General features: G+C 50.6%; 1 protein-coding gene across 2 annotated transcripts in view; it reads left to right on the forward strand.

The window, feature by feature from the left end:
* The window catches only part of SMARCC1 (SWI/SNF related, matrix associated, actin dependent regulator of chromatin subfamily c member 1), a 57,539-nt gene that overhangs the window by 30,017 nt on the left and 12,005 nt on the right, over positions 1 to 15,517 (forward strand). For both annotated transcript variants that reach the window (XM_027908398.1, XM_027908396.1), the window contains exons 20-25: positions 214 to 472; positions 1,144 to 1,305; positions 7,992 to 8,047; positions 8,905 to 9,019; positions 10,042 to 10,196; positions 13,288 to 13,422. In XM_027908398.1, the coding sequence (XP_027764199.1) occupies positions 214 to 472; positions 1,144 to 1,305; positions 7,992 to 8,047; positions 8,905 to 9,019; positions 10,042 to 10,196; positions 13,288 to 13,422 (882 nt within the window). The remainder of the gene's footprint in view (positions 1 to 213; positions 473 to 1,143; positions 1,306 to 7,991; positions 8,048 to 8,904; positions 9,020 to 10,041; positions 10,197 to 13,287; positions 13,423 to 15,517) is intronic.

Below are 15,517 nucleotides of genomic sequence, written 5' to 3' on the forward strand. Positions count from 1 at the left end.
GGGCTTAAATTTCACTGATATCCCAGGGAGGTGTTCACGTTTCTTATGCAGATCATTTTGCTACCGGGAAAAATGGGATTTTTGTTAGTTGTCTGATCCTGGTTTGTTGTTCCATCGCCACCTAACCCAGTGCTGCGGATGTTTTTGCCTCGAGCAGGGCTGCTTTCCCCCGAGCAGCTGGCGCACAGACAGCCCCTCGTTTGCCTTTTGCAGGCCCTGGAGATGTACAAGGACGACTGGAACAAGGTGTCGGAGCACGTGGGGAGCCGCACGCAGGACGAGTGCATCCTGCACTTCCTGCGCCTGCCCATCGAGGACCCCTACCTGGAGAACTCGGACGCGTCCCTGGGCCCCCTGGCCTATCAGCCCGTGCCCTTCAGCCAGTCGGGCAACCCCGTGATGAGCACGGTGGCCTTCCTGGCCTCGGTGGTGGATCCGCGCGTGGCCTCGGCCGCCGCCAAGGCTGCCCTGGGTACGGCTTGGCCCCCTCTGCTCCTGAAACCGGGGCTTTGGGCTTCTGAGTGGTGAATTTGGGTTTGCAGCTCGCCTAGGAGACTGGTGTGTGGTTCCCAGGTCTGGGCCCGTGGGCAGGCAGGTTGCCCCAGCGAGGCACACGTGCAGTGTGGTGTTCGGGTCTGGGCTCCTCAGTACGAGCCGAGCCCCGGGAGAGGGTCCAGGAGGGCCACGAGGATGATGAGGAGTCTGGAGGGTGGCTCTGATGAGCAGAGACTGCACGAGCTGGGCCTGGCTAGTCCGAAAAAGAGCGAAAGGGGATCCTGCCGTGGGCAGGGACACCTTCCACCAGTAGATTCAAGCGTTGAGTGCACATTAGGTGTGTCCACTTGATGAGGTAGTTCCTTTCACTTTTTCCTTGTTCTCCCACGTAAAACACAATTTTATGTAATTGGGAAGAAACTCTCTTCTACCACGTTGAAAAGACAAAACGAGTTGTTTCATAATTTGGAAGAAAGTCTTTTCTACCACATCAGAGAGACAAACCCACCTACCTCGTGTGAAAAGAAGGACCTTACATTTTTGAGAACCCACTTTGCCCTAGGATTTACCTGCAGATTCACTGGAGAAAATGCATCTTCCAATTTGCCGAAAGAACCCCGGAATGTAACGTTTTCTGTGTTTTCACAGAGGAGTTTTCCCGGGTCAGAGAGGAGGTGCCCCTGGAGCTGGTGGAAGCTCACGTGAAGAAGGTACAGGAGGCAGCACGAGCCTCTGGGAAGGTGGATCCGACCTACGGGCTGGAGAGCAGCTGCATCGCCGGGACGGGCCCTGATGAGCCTGAGAAGATGGGTGAGTCGTCCACCCACTGCAGGAACCCTGCAGATGAGGTGCCTCGGGCTGTGCTCCTGACTCAGAATAAACGTGAAGTTCACCTCCAGCAGGAGAGGGAAATTGTGGGTGAGGAGAGGGGGGACGGGTCGCTTCAGTTCTGCTCGCTGCAGGATTAGCTCTTGGCACTGAACTAATGAATTCAGAACCAGCTGCAGTGTTAGGAGTTTGTTTTCCTGCTCTCACATGTGGAAATGCCACTGCTTGGGGTGCTCAGGGACCAAAAGCAGCAGAGCAGAACACTCCACGTTCGTTCTGTGGATGTGGGAGCAGCTGGAAGATGCTGTCTGTGGAGGGTTAACATTAAGCAAAGGGAGGGGTTTTGGCAATCAGCTCTGAGGTGAATCTGGCACTCTGAGTGTGTTGCTCGCTGTGGTGGCAGCAGCAGAGGAGTTTTTGCTGGGCTGGCACACGACACCCCCAGTCCTGGCCCTGGTGTGGGTTACACTGCTGTAACTCTGCATTCCTGGTGTGCAGTAACAAGCTCTGCTTTCAGAGCTCGGTGTCAGGTGAGCCCAGTTCTGTTGTGGTCAGCAAATATTCTGCTGTTAAGTCTCTTCTCTGAAACCCTGAGAGCTGTAAATTGGTTCTTGTGTGCTGTGGAGTGTAACAGCATCTGGTGGCAGCTCCCTCTGAGGTGGCAGCCGTGTGTAAGCCGTGTTTCAGCTGTGGCTGTGCCCCAGCAGGGTGAGAACAGCTGAGGAGACTCAGTTCACTCCGTACCCACGGCTGTCTCAGGCTTCACTCTGCTCATCTCAGGGCAGACCCACCATCTTGGCAGTGTTATTTTCCTCTCAGCACTGTTGGCTCCTGTTTTGTTCAGCTCATCACAAAGGATCTTGGTGAGTGTAGTGACTGGACGTGTAAAGGCACGTCTGGCTCCGGGTAGAACCCAACAGGATGTGATGGAGCTTGACTGGGAGGCTGGATTTGGGATGCGCTCCTGCATTTCATGGCTGACCTGCTGTCACCCCATGCAGGGACACGAGCAAGGTGCCAGATTGTGGGATGGGATCATAAGGGACCCGTGTGTTGGTGCTGTGCAGTTCTCAACTGCTTCTCAGGCAGGGCTCCTATTTATAGTGCTTAATGTCCATTGCAAAACTACCCAGTGAATGAGATTGAAAATGCCATTTAACTCATGAGCATCGCTTTTAAATGGAAAAGAAGGGAACAGACCACTCAGTCCTTCTGTCAGGTCTCTCAGTTCTCTGCTCAGTGGCACAGACTTGACATGAGGCAGCTCAGTGCTTTGGGAAGATGTGGAGTGTGTGCTGGAAAGGGAGCAGGAACATCTGGGATATCTGCTGCTCCTGCTCCTCTGTGCTGCCTTGCCCAGGGCTGACAGCAGGCATTGGAGCTCTGGTGGAAGGACAAGGCTTTGGGGTTTATTTTCAAGTCAGCTATAAACCAAATCTCAGTGTTCCTCCATCTGGGACTGAGTTCAATTTGATAGCTGCTTTAAAATAAGCTCAGCTTCAGTTAATTTTTTCTTCCAAGGACTTTGTTTCCCTTTCCCATATTCTCCAAGAACAGATGTCACTGTGGGATTAAGGACCTCACAGAATGGTTGGAAGAGCCCTCCAAGCCCATCAAGTCAACCTGTGCCCATCCCCACCTTGTCCCCAGCCCAGAGCACTGAGTGCCATGGCCAAGCCTGCCTTGGACACCTCCAGGGCTGGGCACTCCAAACCTCCCTGGGCAACCCCTGCCAAGGCCTGACCACCCTTTCCAGGCAGAAATTCCTGCTGCTGTCCAACCTGAGCCTCCCCTGGCCCAGCCTGAGGCCGTTCCCTCCTGTCCTGTCACACATTTGCTGCCTCGAGCCTCAGTTCCTCATCCCGCAGCCCAGCCCTGGAGTTTGTTGCGCTGCCAGGCTGTGGGCTGGCCCTTCTGTGGCAGGCTCTGGGCACGGGTTGCAGTGCAGGGTTTGGAGTGGGGAGGCACAGAGCAGATGCCCATAACACAATTCCTCCTGAGTGGTGAGTTGCAGAGCTAACGCTGCCCTGTCGCCGTTAATGCGATTTGTGCCGGGCTGTGACTAATGGAATAAATTAGGACAAGAGCAGATGGTTCTCCCTGGGGGAGCTGCTCAGCCTCAGTGAACTGGGTCACCCAGCAATCTGTGGTGCCTTGCCCCTCCAGAGGGCTCTGCTCTGGGGGCCTGGGATCCAGGGCTTCCGTGGCAGAGGTGGGATCATCCGTCACGGGATCTGCTGACACGGAGCCCTGCTTTTCCATGGAGACCTGAGGTTTTTAATTTAACTGCAGCTGTGGGGAAATAAAAATATCTCCTTAGGGTTCCACACTGTAATTAGAGTTCAGGATGGTTTGTGTTGGAAGGACCTCAAAGTTCATCCAGTGCCACCCCCTGCCATGGGCAGGGACACCTTCCACCAGCCCAGGGTGCTCCAACCTGGCCTTGGACACTTCCAGGGATCCAGGGGCAGCCACAGGTTCTCTGGGAAACCTGTGCCAGGGCCTGCCCACCCTCACAGCCAAGGTTTCTTCCCAGTCATCTCATCCTACTCTTTTCCCATTTAAAGCCATTCCTCCTTGTCCTGTCCCTCCAAGCCCTTGCAATGAAATCACTGAATGTTGGGTTTGTATTTAGGTACAACTATGGAGAAATAAAAATATCTGCTTAAGGTTCCATTCTACAATTGAAGTTCATGAGTTGTTACATTTCAGAAATAAAATTGTATCACAGCTCAATAATAATTTAAAAACACCTAATATTGGTGAATTATAGACAATATGGGATGTGAAAGGGGAAAATGACTGGAACAGATTGGAGGAGCTTAAGTTAATACCCAGGAATCTCTTCTTTTAAGTCTTCATTGTTAGGTTTCCTAAAAGCTGGTGATAATTCCTGTTAAGTTGATCAAGTGGGGCTTCAGTGGAGTTAAGAGGAGACTGCACTGGGTCAGGTGCTGTGGGGAGTGTGGTGTGCTCTGTCCTCTGCTTTCAAAGAATCATGGAATAGTATCCTGGAATGCTTTGGGATGGAAGGGACTGTAAAGCCCATCCAGTGCCACCCCTGCCATGGGCAGGGACACCTTCCCCTATCCCAGGTTGCTCCAAGCTCCAACCAGCCTGTCCTTGGACACTTCCAGGGATCCAGGGGCAGCCACAGCTGCTCTGGACAACCTGCTGTAAGGTTCTAAAACTGCCTCGTGGTAAATATTGAGACCTTTCTAAGCTCATGCCCCGCTGAAGGGTCTGTGTTGGAGTTAATTGAGCAGTTTATCTCCTACTCCAGCAGGTATTCCCACTGACGGGCTGTAGCTGCTCTGTGACAGTGCAGGAGGGAATGGGAGTCTGGGTTTGTGTGTTCTGCAGCTGTAAACACCATAAATGGCTGGGCAAATTCCCCGTTTTGTGGCTGGGTTTGATTCAGCTCAGACACCCACGGAAACCCCACACGAGTGTGCAAACACTGGCGGTTACTTCATTCACTTTTGGCAGGGTGATTTCTCTCGTGGTCTCCAGGGTGAGCGTGAACTCTGAAGTGATGCAAACATTGCTGAAATGAGCTGGCTCCCGAGTGCTCCCCTCATTCTGGGGGAATGCAGCTGGACCTGCTCCCCCCCTGGAGGGCTGAGCCCGTCAGTCCCGTCCTGCTGGACTCCCCCCAGAGCTGCAGCAGCTCTGTCAGCCCCCAGCCCTGCCCACTGAGCCCACCTGGGTGGTGCCTCCCAGGCAGGAGCACGGGAGGCTCCCTGAGCTGTGCAGTCCTGATTTATTGTGGGAAATGGGAATGATGGTTTCGATAATCCCATCATTATCATAACCCAGGATGTTTCATAGCTGCAGTGCATTCCCTCTCAATTAAATATCGGCTCTTGACAGGTTGTGCGTGTTGCCTCTGTGAAAACAAAGGAGCCTGGGATGGCTGGAGGGTGTCTTTAAACTATTTGCTGAGCTCAGGAAGTGCTTCTGTGCATTTCTGAGCAGGGTTTTGCTCATTCCCCTCGTGACAGCCGAGGCTCCGTGTCTGCTTGTGCTGCACGTTTGGCAACGCGGGAAACCCTCACCAGGGAAATGGTTCAGTTCTCCTGGGTGACCTCAGGTCGGTTTAGGCTCTCTGTGAAGTCACTGGGCTTGCTCAGAACTGGGCTCTGAGTCCTTCAGGTTGTAGTAAAGAGGCTCTGTGCTCGTGGAGAGGACGTGCACAACAACAGGATTGCAGAGACAGTGTCTGCTGGCTCAGCTTAAAGGAGCACGGAGAGGTGACGATTCCTGTCCTGGGGAAGGGATTTCAGGGGCTCTCTCACTGAAGCCAGGGCTTGCCCCTCTGTCCCAGGGACACGGTTATTCTCCAAGGAATCAATCCCTCTGGTACAGATCTTCATTAACCTCATCAGATCACACAGAAAATCGGTACCGTGGGTTTGTGTCCCTCCCAGGGCCTGAGGCAGTTCTGGCATCCCTGTGCAGAGGGGCAGAAATGTTGGGGGGGGTTCTCACCCTTTCATCTGGGAATTGGATTTTTGTTGGATTCAGCTGTTTTGAGGGGCTTTGGGGGGAATATTTTTGAGGAATTTCTCCCTGGAAAGGGTGGTCAGGCCCTGGGAGGTTTGGAGTGCCCAGCCCTGGAGGTGTCCCAGGCAGGCCTGGCCGTGGCACTCAGTGCTCTGGGCTGGGGGACAAGGTGGGGATGGGGCACAGGGGGGGACTCCATGGGCTTTTCCAACCTCAGTGACTCTGGAATGCTGTGAACTTCCTCCACTGCAGCAGCATCAGCCCCTTAACACCTCTAACCGTGTCCGTGAGTTGGTCTGGGAATTTGCCCAGAGGAGCTGTGGCTGCCCCTGGATCCCTGGAAGTGTCCCAGGCCAGGCTGGACAGGGCTTGGAGCAACCTGGGCTGGTCTAAGGTGGGGGCATGGGATGAGTTTTGAGATCCCCTCCCACCCAGTCCAGCCTGGAATTCTGCAGGTGTGTTGTGGTCAGCAAACCAACCCCCCACACTCCAAGGTGAGTTCAGAGTGGAAGAGGGGCCACAGGCAGGAGCTTCCCTGGCCTGTTCCACTCTGGCTTGGAGCTCTGTGTGAAGCAGAACTCTGGATGTGCTCCCCTTTTCCCCGGGGCTGTGTGGGGTTGTTTGTACAACTACATGTTTATACAGGCTTTTTTCTCTCTGTCTCTGTGTCCCAATACCAGGAATCTCGGAAGCTCTTGGTGTTTGTGCTGAGCCCCACCAGAAGGAAAATTTGGGTGTTTCTCAGCAGTATTTTTGTGGTCTGAGCTCAGCATCTTCCCCCCCCCACCAACCCAGACGCACTCAGAGCGTTCTGCACTTTGTCTCCACTTTTTTCTTTGCTCAAGGATTGAATCCAACTTTGTCTGTGGATCCTTCTCTCCCACTTACTGGGAGGGATGACACTTCTAAGCCCAGTTTGGAACTCTGCTCCTGGGCTTGAAAGAGCTGTCTGACAAAATCTACTTGAGATTTTCCCTGTGACATTATTAGGTCACTAAATCCTAACTCTGAGATAAAAGTTGGGAGGAACCGTGTCCCCAGTGTCCCTAAATTGAATTACGGTGGCAGATAGTTCAGATTAGTAGGTTTATCATCCTAAAATAAGCCAAGAGGAAAAGCATTATTGTTCAGTCAGACATTTTGGTCTGTTTTTCTTATATATGGAAGGGACTTTTGTCAAAAATTCCCTGCAGAATTGTTGCTGTTGTTTTCCCTCAGTGTAGCCCACAGGAATTAGCAGGAAAATGGGGATTACTGAAAATGAACACCAGCAGCTGCTGATGTCTTCAGAAGCTTAGAGATGGATCAGGGGTTGTCACCACCAGTTCCACAGCGAGTGCAGGAGCTAAATAAATAAGCTCCTTTAGTGCCCTGGACATGCAATTGTAACAACCTGGGCAGGACTACAAGGTGGTGCTGACACTTCCTTCTTGTTCCTTCTTGCAGAGCTGGAATAAACTGGGATTTCTTGGACTTTGATCCAAGAAAATATCAGGAACAGCAGTGCATCACCCAGGCACCTTTATGATTCCCCATCTAAGGGCTTGCTGTTGTCCCCTGATCTCTGAGACCAACTGTCATTATGGGGACATTGTAAATAAATGTTTTAGAAAGCAGGAACTTCCCAAGTGAGCCCAGGGCTGGCTCCAAGCCCTGTCCAGCCTTGAACTCTTGATGCCACTCCAGTGCTGAATAATTATTTAGAAGTCTGTGTTGGACAGCTCTGGTCTTTGCAGCACCTGCAGAATGGGATTTAAACCCTCCATGACCTGCAGCCTGTGCTGGTGGCTCAGGACAGACCTCCTTGGCAGCACTCAGGGGATCCTGCAGGGCAGGGCCTGCAGATGTTCTTTATGGAGCTCAGGTGGGGGGTTCTCTCTGGGGGTAAACTGGGGGCTTCAGCAGAGCACAGGTAATTAAACAAGAACTTAATGTTGTGTCCTGGACTGAGCAGAAAACCCAGTTGAATTTAAATTTGCAATAAGCTTCCTTTATAAACTAAAGCCACTGTCATAAGCTTTGAGTCTTCCAAGAGTTTAGTGCTGTGGCTTTCTTGAAACCACCATTTAAGACCAGAAAATCTGAGTTAGCCCTGGAATAAATACTGAGTGTGATAATGCATCCTGTGGCAGTTCTAAATATTTCACTGCTTGTTTTCTCAGATGGAGCTGAAGAGGAAAAGATGGAAACAGAGGCAGAGGGGCAGCAGGCTGAGAAGGTGAGTTTGGGTCTGCACTGCTGCTGGAAAGAGACCTCTGACACTGCAAACCTGAATTATCGTGTTTTAGAGAGCCTGGGAAGACAGGTGGACATCATGTGCTGGTCAATGTGTCCATAGGGAATAGCTGTCAGCTCCACAGAGCTTCATTTTCTTGTGAGTGAATTAATCTTAAACCAAAGCAATGAGATGGGAGTGTGGTGATCCCTGGTCCTGAGGAAAAAGGGTTGGACTGGGAGGAAATGTAAACGGGGTGATATTGGAACTGGAGATTTAGGAATTGGAGAATTTAAGGAATTGCAGATTTAAGGAATTGCAGATTCAAGCTGCAGAGGGATGTTGGCCCATCGTGGTTCATGGCCTGCAGTGTGGCCTAAGGCAAATGTCACTCTGAGCTCTTTGCTCTGGAAAGGCTTTTCTGACAAATCCTTGACAAACTCCCTTCCCATCAAGGCTCTCCAGGAAGTGGTAAGTTTGGGATAATCAGTGTTTTACCACCATTTGTGTCTGAGGTGTCTCCAGTAGATTTAAGTGTGGGAGACTCTCTCAGGGCTTGGAAAGCTGCATTATTCCCAGCCATTCCATCATTCCACCAGTTCTTAGGTCAGGATTTCTTGTGCCTGCAGAGCAGCCCAGGTTGGCCTGGGTCACCAGACCTGAAGGACTCTGCCCAGTGTGGCATTTACTTTAATTCAGATTTGGGTTGTGTTTGAAATACGTGGCTTAAGCAGCAGCCAACCTTTACAATTTAATCTCTTCCTTAATGATAATTAATTAATTTGAAAGCTATAAAGAAGTTTTAACAGGGAATGTCTTCTCTGTCTGATACTCTCCATCCAATCTTTCATCCCATTTAGGTGGAAAACAAAGCAGAGACTGAAATTGAGGAAGCAGAGAAAGTTCCAGAAGGAGAAAACGAGAGAAATGCAGAAAAAGAGCCAGAGGGGGAAGTGTCTGCAGAGCCCAAGTCAGGTAACAGTTCCCATCCCAGCTGCTTCTCGAGCTGTGCTGGATTTACCAAGTGCTGGGATAGACCATAAACCCAACTGGAAATATTTCCTCGTGCACATCAGGCTGTTCCATGCTCCAGTGGAACTGAGTCTGGTTTAATTTCACTGCAAACTCGGGCTCTAAATCCTTGCTTGAGCTCATTGTAGAGCTCAGCTGAGCCTTCTGTGCAGGGACTGGGAGAGGGAACTGCAGTAACAGCGTGCCTGGAGGGCACAGAAGTGATTTTATTTTTGCCCATATTCCACAACATTTGATCACTTTGGATTCAAAGAAGTGGAACTGCTGGAATTGTCCAAGTCCAGGTTGGATGGGCTTGGAGCAACCTGGGCTGGTGGAAGGTGTCCCTGCCCATGGCAGGGGGGTGGAATGGGGTGAGCCTTAAGGTCTCTTCCAACCCAGACCATTCCATGATTCTCTGTTCACTTCTACCCTTAAAAGTGAATATTTTAGCTCAGTTTCTCTGTGAAGTGATGCAGATGATTTTCACAGGCTGAGGAGTAATGTTGTTTTCTACATAAACCCTTATTCTGGTTTATTTTTAACATGTTTCCCTTGTACCTCATGGAATCCTGCAATGGTTTGGGCTGGAAGGGACGCTCAAAGCCCATCCAGTGCCACCTCTTGCCATGGACAGGGAACCTTCCACAAGCCCAGGTTGCTCCAAGCCCCGTCCAACCTGGCTGGGTGTCCCACCTCCAGGGGTGGGAACTAATCCATTGGTTTTTCCTGACACTTGGATTCAGTTTGTTGGCACAGAAAGAGCATTTGGGTTTGTTGTAGTGGTGGAGCTGATTTGGAAACAACGAGAGGAAGCTGATGGCAGGGGATGAACCGAGAGGGTGGGAATGAAAAGCATGCAAAGCTGTCCCATTTGTTGGGTGAGATGCTCTCAGACTGGGGTCCCTGTCAGCCGTGGGTGAGGAGCAGGGCTCTGGGGTGGGCATGAGTTCATGGGTGTGAAACCTCGGGGGAATGTGTTGCAGAGGAGAAGGAGGCAGAGGAGAACAAGGAGAACGTTGATGGGAGCAAAGACAAAGAGAACGAGGCCGGGAAGAAGAAAGTGGAGCACGAGATCTCGGAAGGAAACGTCGCCACAGCTGCAGCCGCTGCCTTGGCCTCTGCTGCCACCAAAGCCAAGGTTGGTTCTGGCCCAGCACGCCCTGGCTGGGCTTCCCAAAGTCCCTGCCTGAAATGGCGCTTTGTTCCCAGTCTGAGCTCACATTCTAATCCCTGACACCTCAGAGGAGCACAAGGGCTGCCTTCTTTTCTTCTGCTTGAACCCCTACGTGAGGGAACAGACAACTCCAATTTAAGCAGCTGCTTTTATGGTTGAGGAGTCGACGAACACCCCTAAGAAACAGCCCCAAAATGTGTTTGTTATTTCCTGGAAAGGGTTTTCTCTGCTGGGCAGGTCTGGCTGCAGTGCTGAGGGTGTTGGTCTGGTGAGGAAACCTTCTCTTGCTCCTCCTGCTGCTCTGGGGGCTCCACACAAACCCTGTCCTTGGACCCTGTGAGCACAGCGTGGTGTTCAGTTCTGGCACTGCAGTTTTTACAGGCAGCTTAATGATTTGATTTCTTGTTAAGAGGTCTGTTAAAAGCACCTCCTTGTCTTTCTCTCCCTAAACTTGTCTTTGTCTGTGGTCTCTAATGAGCTGTGTTTGAATGAGGGTCCCATCTGACAGCTTTTCTTCACCCTGTAATTACTGATTGCACATTGTCTCTGCTTTCCTTTCTGCAGGAACCACACTGCTCTCATTTCTCTCAGAATATCTTTCTCAAAATCTGTTTTCTCTTTACCAATTTTAGTGGATTCATGTTTCAGTTGGGGATTATAATTGGTCTGGGGTTCGGTGCCATGTTCCATGTCCAGCTCCTTTGCAGATCCCAAGAGCAGAGCGTGGGTGGAATGTATTCCTGAGGGATTGCCAGGGCATGACAAGGGGATGTGTGCTGTACTGACTTTCCTGCTCTGACCTTTGACTCTTCAAACTTGAACTTTAGACTTTTGCCCCCAGCTGCATCCCCCCAGACTGAGGATGGTGGGTGATGTCATGGCACAGTCCCTCCTTTTGAACCGAGGAGACTGAGGATGGTTTAGTTGTTACTTTCCAAAACAGGTTCTAAAATCCCAAGTTTCAGCAAACTTGGTGTCCATTAAAACCCCAAATTGCAGGTGAGCCTGAGGTTGAGTGTTTTGGTGGAGTGCAGAGCCCAGGCTGGCTCCCTCTTGCATCACTTTGTCGTCATCTGAACATGAGAGGAGCTTGCACTTCATCAGACTCACGGAAATTCTCAGCCAGATTGGAAAAAAAACTGCTCATGTATAAGGAGCCATGAAATTTAATCTCTGCTTTATGGCAGAAAATAGAGCTGAGCTGCTGCTCCTCTCCCTGGTGCTAACGAGCACTGGAGGGAGCAGGGACCTGGCTGGTGGCAGTTTTCATTATGGTAATAATCATGGTTGGGGAGAATTTTAGCTCTGCATTACAGGAAATAATGGGTTGTAATTAGGATGTTGACACTTCAGAGGAGAATTCAGGTCCAACAGGGATTTCTCTTTCCACTCGCTTAAAAACCCAGACAATAATAAAGCTTTTGGTGATCTGTGCCTTGTCTGAGGGAGTAATTAAATTCTTCATCATAAACTCCAGTCCTGGTCGTGTGAAAAGCTGTCACAAAGGTGCTTTCCTTGGGATTTTATATCAGAGGAATATTGTAGTAGGGTAACCTGAGGAGAAACAGGTTAGAGGCAGGATCTTGAGGTGGGTTTTTTGTTTGGGGGTTTTGTCTTTTGGGATCAGGGACTTCACCGAGAAGTTGTGCTGTTTGAGGGACGATCGATGTGTATGTGCAGGGGTGAGACTGTGTCACATACAGAGCAACAATTTAAAGTGTGTTTTTACAGGCTCTGGCTTCTGAACAAACAGTATTAGAATTCAAGTCCCTTCTCCTCATTTCCCTCTCAGATTTCTAACCCGGTGTGAGCTGGTTTAATCCCCGCTGATTTTGTGTTCCTGAGTTTTCGTTGTGGTCTTTGCCCGTGTAGGGCCCTGGGTGATGCCAGGCCGAGGAACAGCCTCTCTGGGCCTCTCCAGGAAAAACTCCAGTGCTAATTCCCTTTCTGATGTGTGTTTGGGACAAATCATGTGCTTTGCTGATTTGATGTTAATCTGGTTTCACTATTAAAACTGCACATGTGAAACAAGGCAGAATGACTCTGTATCAACCACAGTGCTCCTCCCACTCTGAATTTTCGTACAAATTAGTTTATTTTGCCAAACAGTGTTCTTTACACTGAATTCTCTAGTCCTGCCAGCATTATTTCCTTATCTCAGGTGTGTGCAGCACAGTGCTTTGCTCAGTGTTTAGCTGAACAGCTGCTTGAATTTCACAGGGATGTGGTGTTGGATGAGGTGGGCATCACCCTGAATCTCTCAAACTGATTGAAAACTCACCTTGGTGAGGGTGTGAATGTTTATTATCCAGATTCCTTGAAGCCTTGCTTTGTTCCTGGTGGGTCACAGAGGTGAATGTGTCAAATGACACAACAGTATGGAGAAATTCTGTTTGTAATTAGGATTACGGGGAGTTTTTTAATGCTGCTTTCCTCCAGCTTGGTGTTTTCTCACAGTTCTGAGCCAGTTTGAGGCCCAGCTCAGTAAATACGAGTCTGTTTGCAGCTTGAGCTGGATAAGATCCAGCTTTTCCTTTTTTCCTTCTTCCCCTCAGCCCTCACCTTCCCCTTCTGCCAACCCAGTCCTCCTTCCCCTCAGCCCTTGGATGTCAGTGAGGCTTGGCTTGGCCCCTGCATGGAAACATCTGTGGCTGCAGAACCCCCAAGCAGCACATGCTGGGGGTACTTTCAGTGGATTTTCATTCTGAACGGGAGGATTTTACCAAAAACTGGTCTAAGGCATCATTAACACACTTTTCACGCTCTGAGAATGTGAAGCACTTTTGTAGACTGCTTCATAAATATATAGACATATATAGATCTCCTGAATTATTTATGTCTAAGTGTGCATGTGTAAATGGGATAAAGCTAAATCCTTGCAAAGAATCAATTTGCCTTTAACCTGAGGAAAATCTGTTAGAGTGGCCAGGACATGCAAGAGTCCTCTCCGTGTCCTGGGGGTTGTTGCAGGCGACAGCAACTCCTGGGAGTGTTCCTTCCCTTGGAATGTTCCCTCTGCCCACGTTTCCCAACCAAACCCTGTGTTCTCCCCCAGCACCTGGCGGCGGTGGAGGAGAGGAAGATCAAGTCCCTGGTGGCCCTTCTGGTGGAAACGCAGATGAAGAAGCTGGAGATAAAGCTGCGCCACTTTGAGGAGCTGGAGACCATCATGGACCGGGAGAAAGAGGCAGTAAGTGGGATTTGGGATTAAACCCCCCCCTGCAGAGATCCCTGTGTGCCAGCAGCTGGGAACCTGGGGATTCCAGCTGGTCCTCACCCTTGGGTGCCTTTCTCCTTCAGGTAGAATCCACAGTTGCCTCCCACAGTGGCTTTTGAGCCCTGTCCTCCTTTATCCAGCGCTTTCTCTTCGCCATAAGCACCGCTGGTGGTGTCCTGGACGTGCTTCCCAATCCCTGCTGCAGGCAGGGATGTGGAGCTGAGCCTTTGTGGCCTCTGCACGTGGGTTATATCCAACATCAGAAGGGCTTTTCCCTGCAGAGAGGGAACAGCTCTGCCTTTCCTGCCAGGCCCACCCAGCCTTGGTTCCAGCAGTGAAGTTCAGGTTTTTGGGAAAGCCCTGGAAGTGGGATGTGGAGGGCGAAGGAGATGTGTTCAGGAGTAACATCTTCAGTTTGTGATGATGATGATGGATTTGGCTGAGCTGGGAGGGCAACAGCAGCTCCAGGAGAAGGGAAGGAAACACCAAGGTCTGGACATGGCAGAGGTGCTGTCTGGGCTGTCAGTGCCTGGATTACTCACCAGTTAAGAGGGTTTGTGTCAGATACAGAGCAAGAGGCTTTCAGGGAAGTGATTCCTCTCCAGCTACTTAACAGATGACTCAAAACATCATTTTTATCAGAGTGATCACTTTTAATCCGTTTTTTGGGTTGTGCAGCTGCCTCGTTCTTGTCAGAAGCCAGTTACTATAGGTGGGTTGAAAATGTTGATTCATAATTCCAAGAATTTCCACACTTTCTCTTCTGTGTGGAATTAGACTATCTCAGGTTGGAGTCCAGCTCCTCACCTCCTAAAACTAAACCATGTGACCCAGGCACTGCCTGAATTCTGCCAGGTTGCTGCCAGGACCTCATCCCTGGGTCCCAACCACCCTGTCCATGGAGAGCCTCTTCCCAGTGCCCAATCCAGAGTTCCCTGATCGAGTCTGACAAACTGTGCTCTCCTCTTGGAGCAGAATGTCAGCAGGGATTTCTGGATTGCTCCACATCCTCCCCCGTTTCTGTCTGTGTTTGCCTCTGATTGGCAGCTCAGGAAATGGGCCCAACTCTTTTGGAAAGGTTCCCTGCAGATTTCTTTCTTTGGGGGATATATTCCATTAGTGACAGGGTGTGTTTTTCTCCATTCTGAGGCATATGACATTTTCCTTTTTAGAAATGTGCATACAGATTTTCCCCTTGGCTTCCTGGTGGTTACAGTCGGTCTTTTCACCTGTCATTGTGGATATTTAGGGGAATAATTAAAGCAAAAAACCCTCTTTAGTGCCGCTGCACACTGTGAATGTGTCGTTACTGCTGCCCTGGCTTTTCCTACAGGGAAGGTGCAGGGACTGTGAGTGTTGACAGGAATCAGTGCTGCTCTGGAGGGTGTTAAATTTAAGGCAAAACACATTTATTCAGTATTTAACTCAGTAATGTCAGTGCTGCCAGCTCTGGCTGTGTGAAACCGGGGCCTGATGGGGGAGCTTTGCTGACCCAGAATTTCTAATGGCACGTGAGAGCTTTGCTGGGTCTGCTCAGGGAGGAATCTCAGAATCATTTAGGGTGGAAAAGCCCTTCCAGCCCATGGATCCCCCCTGTGCCCATCCCTACCCTGTCCCCAGCCCAGAGCACTGAGTGCCACTCCAGGCCTGCCTGGGACACCTCCAGGGCTGGGCACTCCAAACCTCCCTGGGCAGCCCCTGCCAGTGCCTGACCACCCTTTCCAGGGGGAAATTCCTCCTGTTGCACACTGGAAGATTGTCAAGTGTAATATTCATAAATACCTACCTAAAATTTTGGCTGATTTCCTGAATGGGATTGTGTGAGGAGATTCTATTCCCTACTCCCTGGAGGCTCCAGAGGAGGCCACAGAGATGATTTGGGGTCTGGAGCATCTCTCTGATGAGCAGAGACTGCAGGAGCTGGGCCTGGTTAGTCTGGAGGAGAGAAGGTGAGAGGGGGTCCATCAATCCACACAAATACCCCCAAGGGGGGTCTGGATGGTCCCACACTCTCTTCAGGGCTGCCCAGGGACAGGACCAGGAGCAATGGCCACAAACTGAACCACAG

The sequence above is a fragment of the Empidonax traillii genome, unplaced genomic scaffold (assembly GCF_003031625.1).
Source record: "Empidonax traillii isolate 1590-97213 ecotype Southwest subspecies unplaced genomic scaffold, ASM303162v1 scaffold1694:size78175, whole genome shotgun sequence".
NCBI classification, from domain to species: domain Eukaryota; kingdom Metazoa; phylum Chordata; class Aves; order Passeriformes; family Tyrannidae; genus Empidonax; species Empidonax traillii.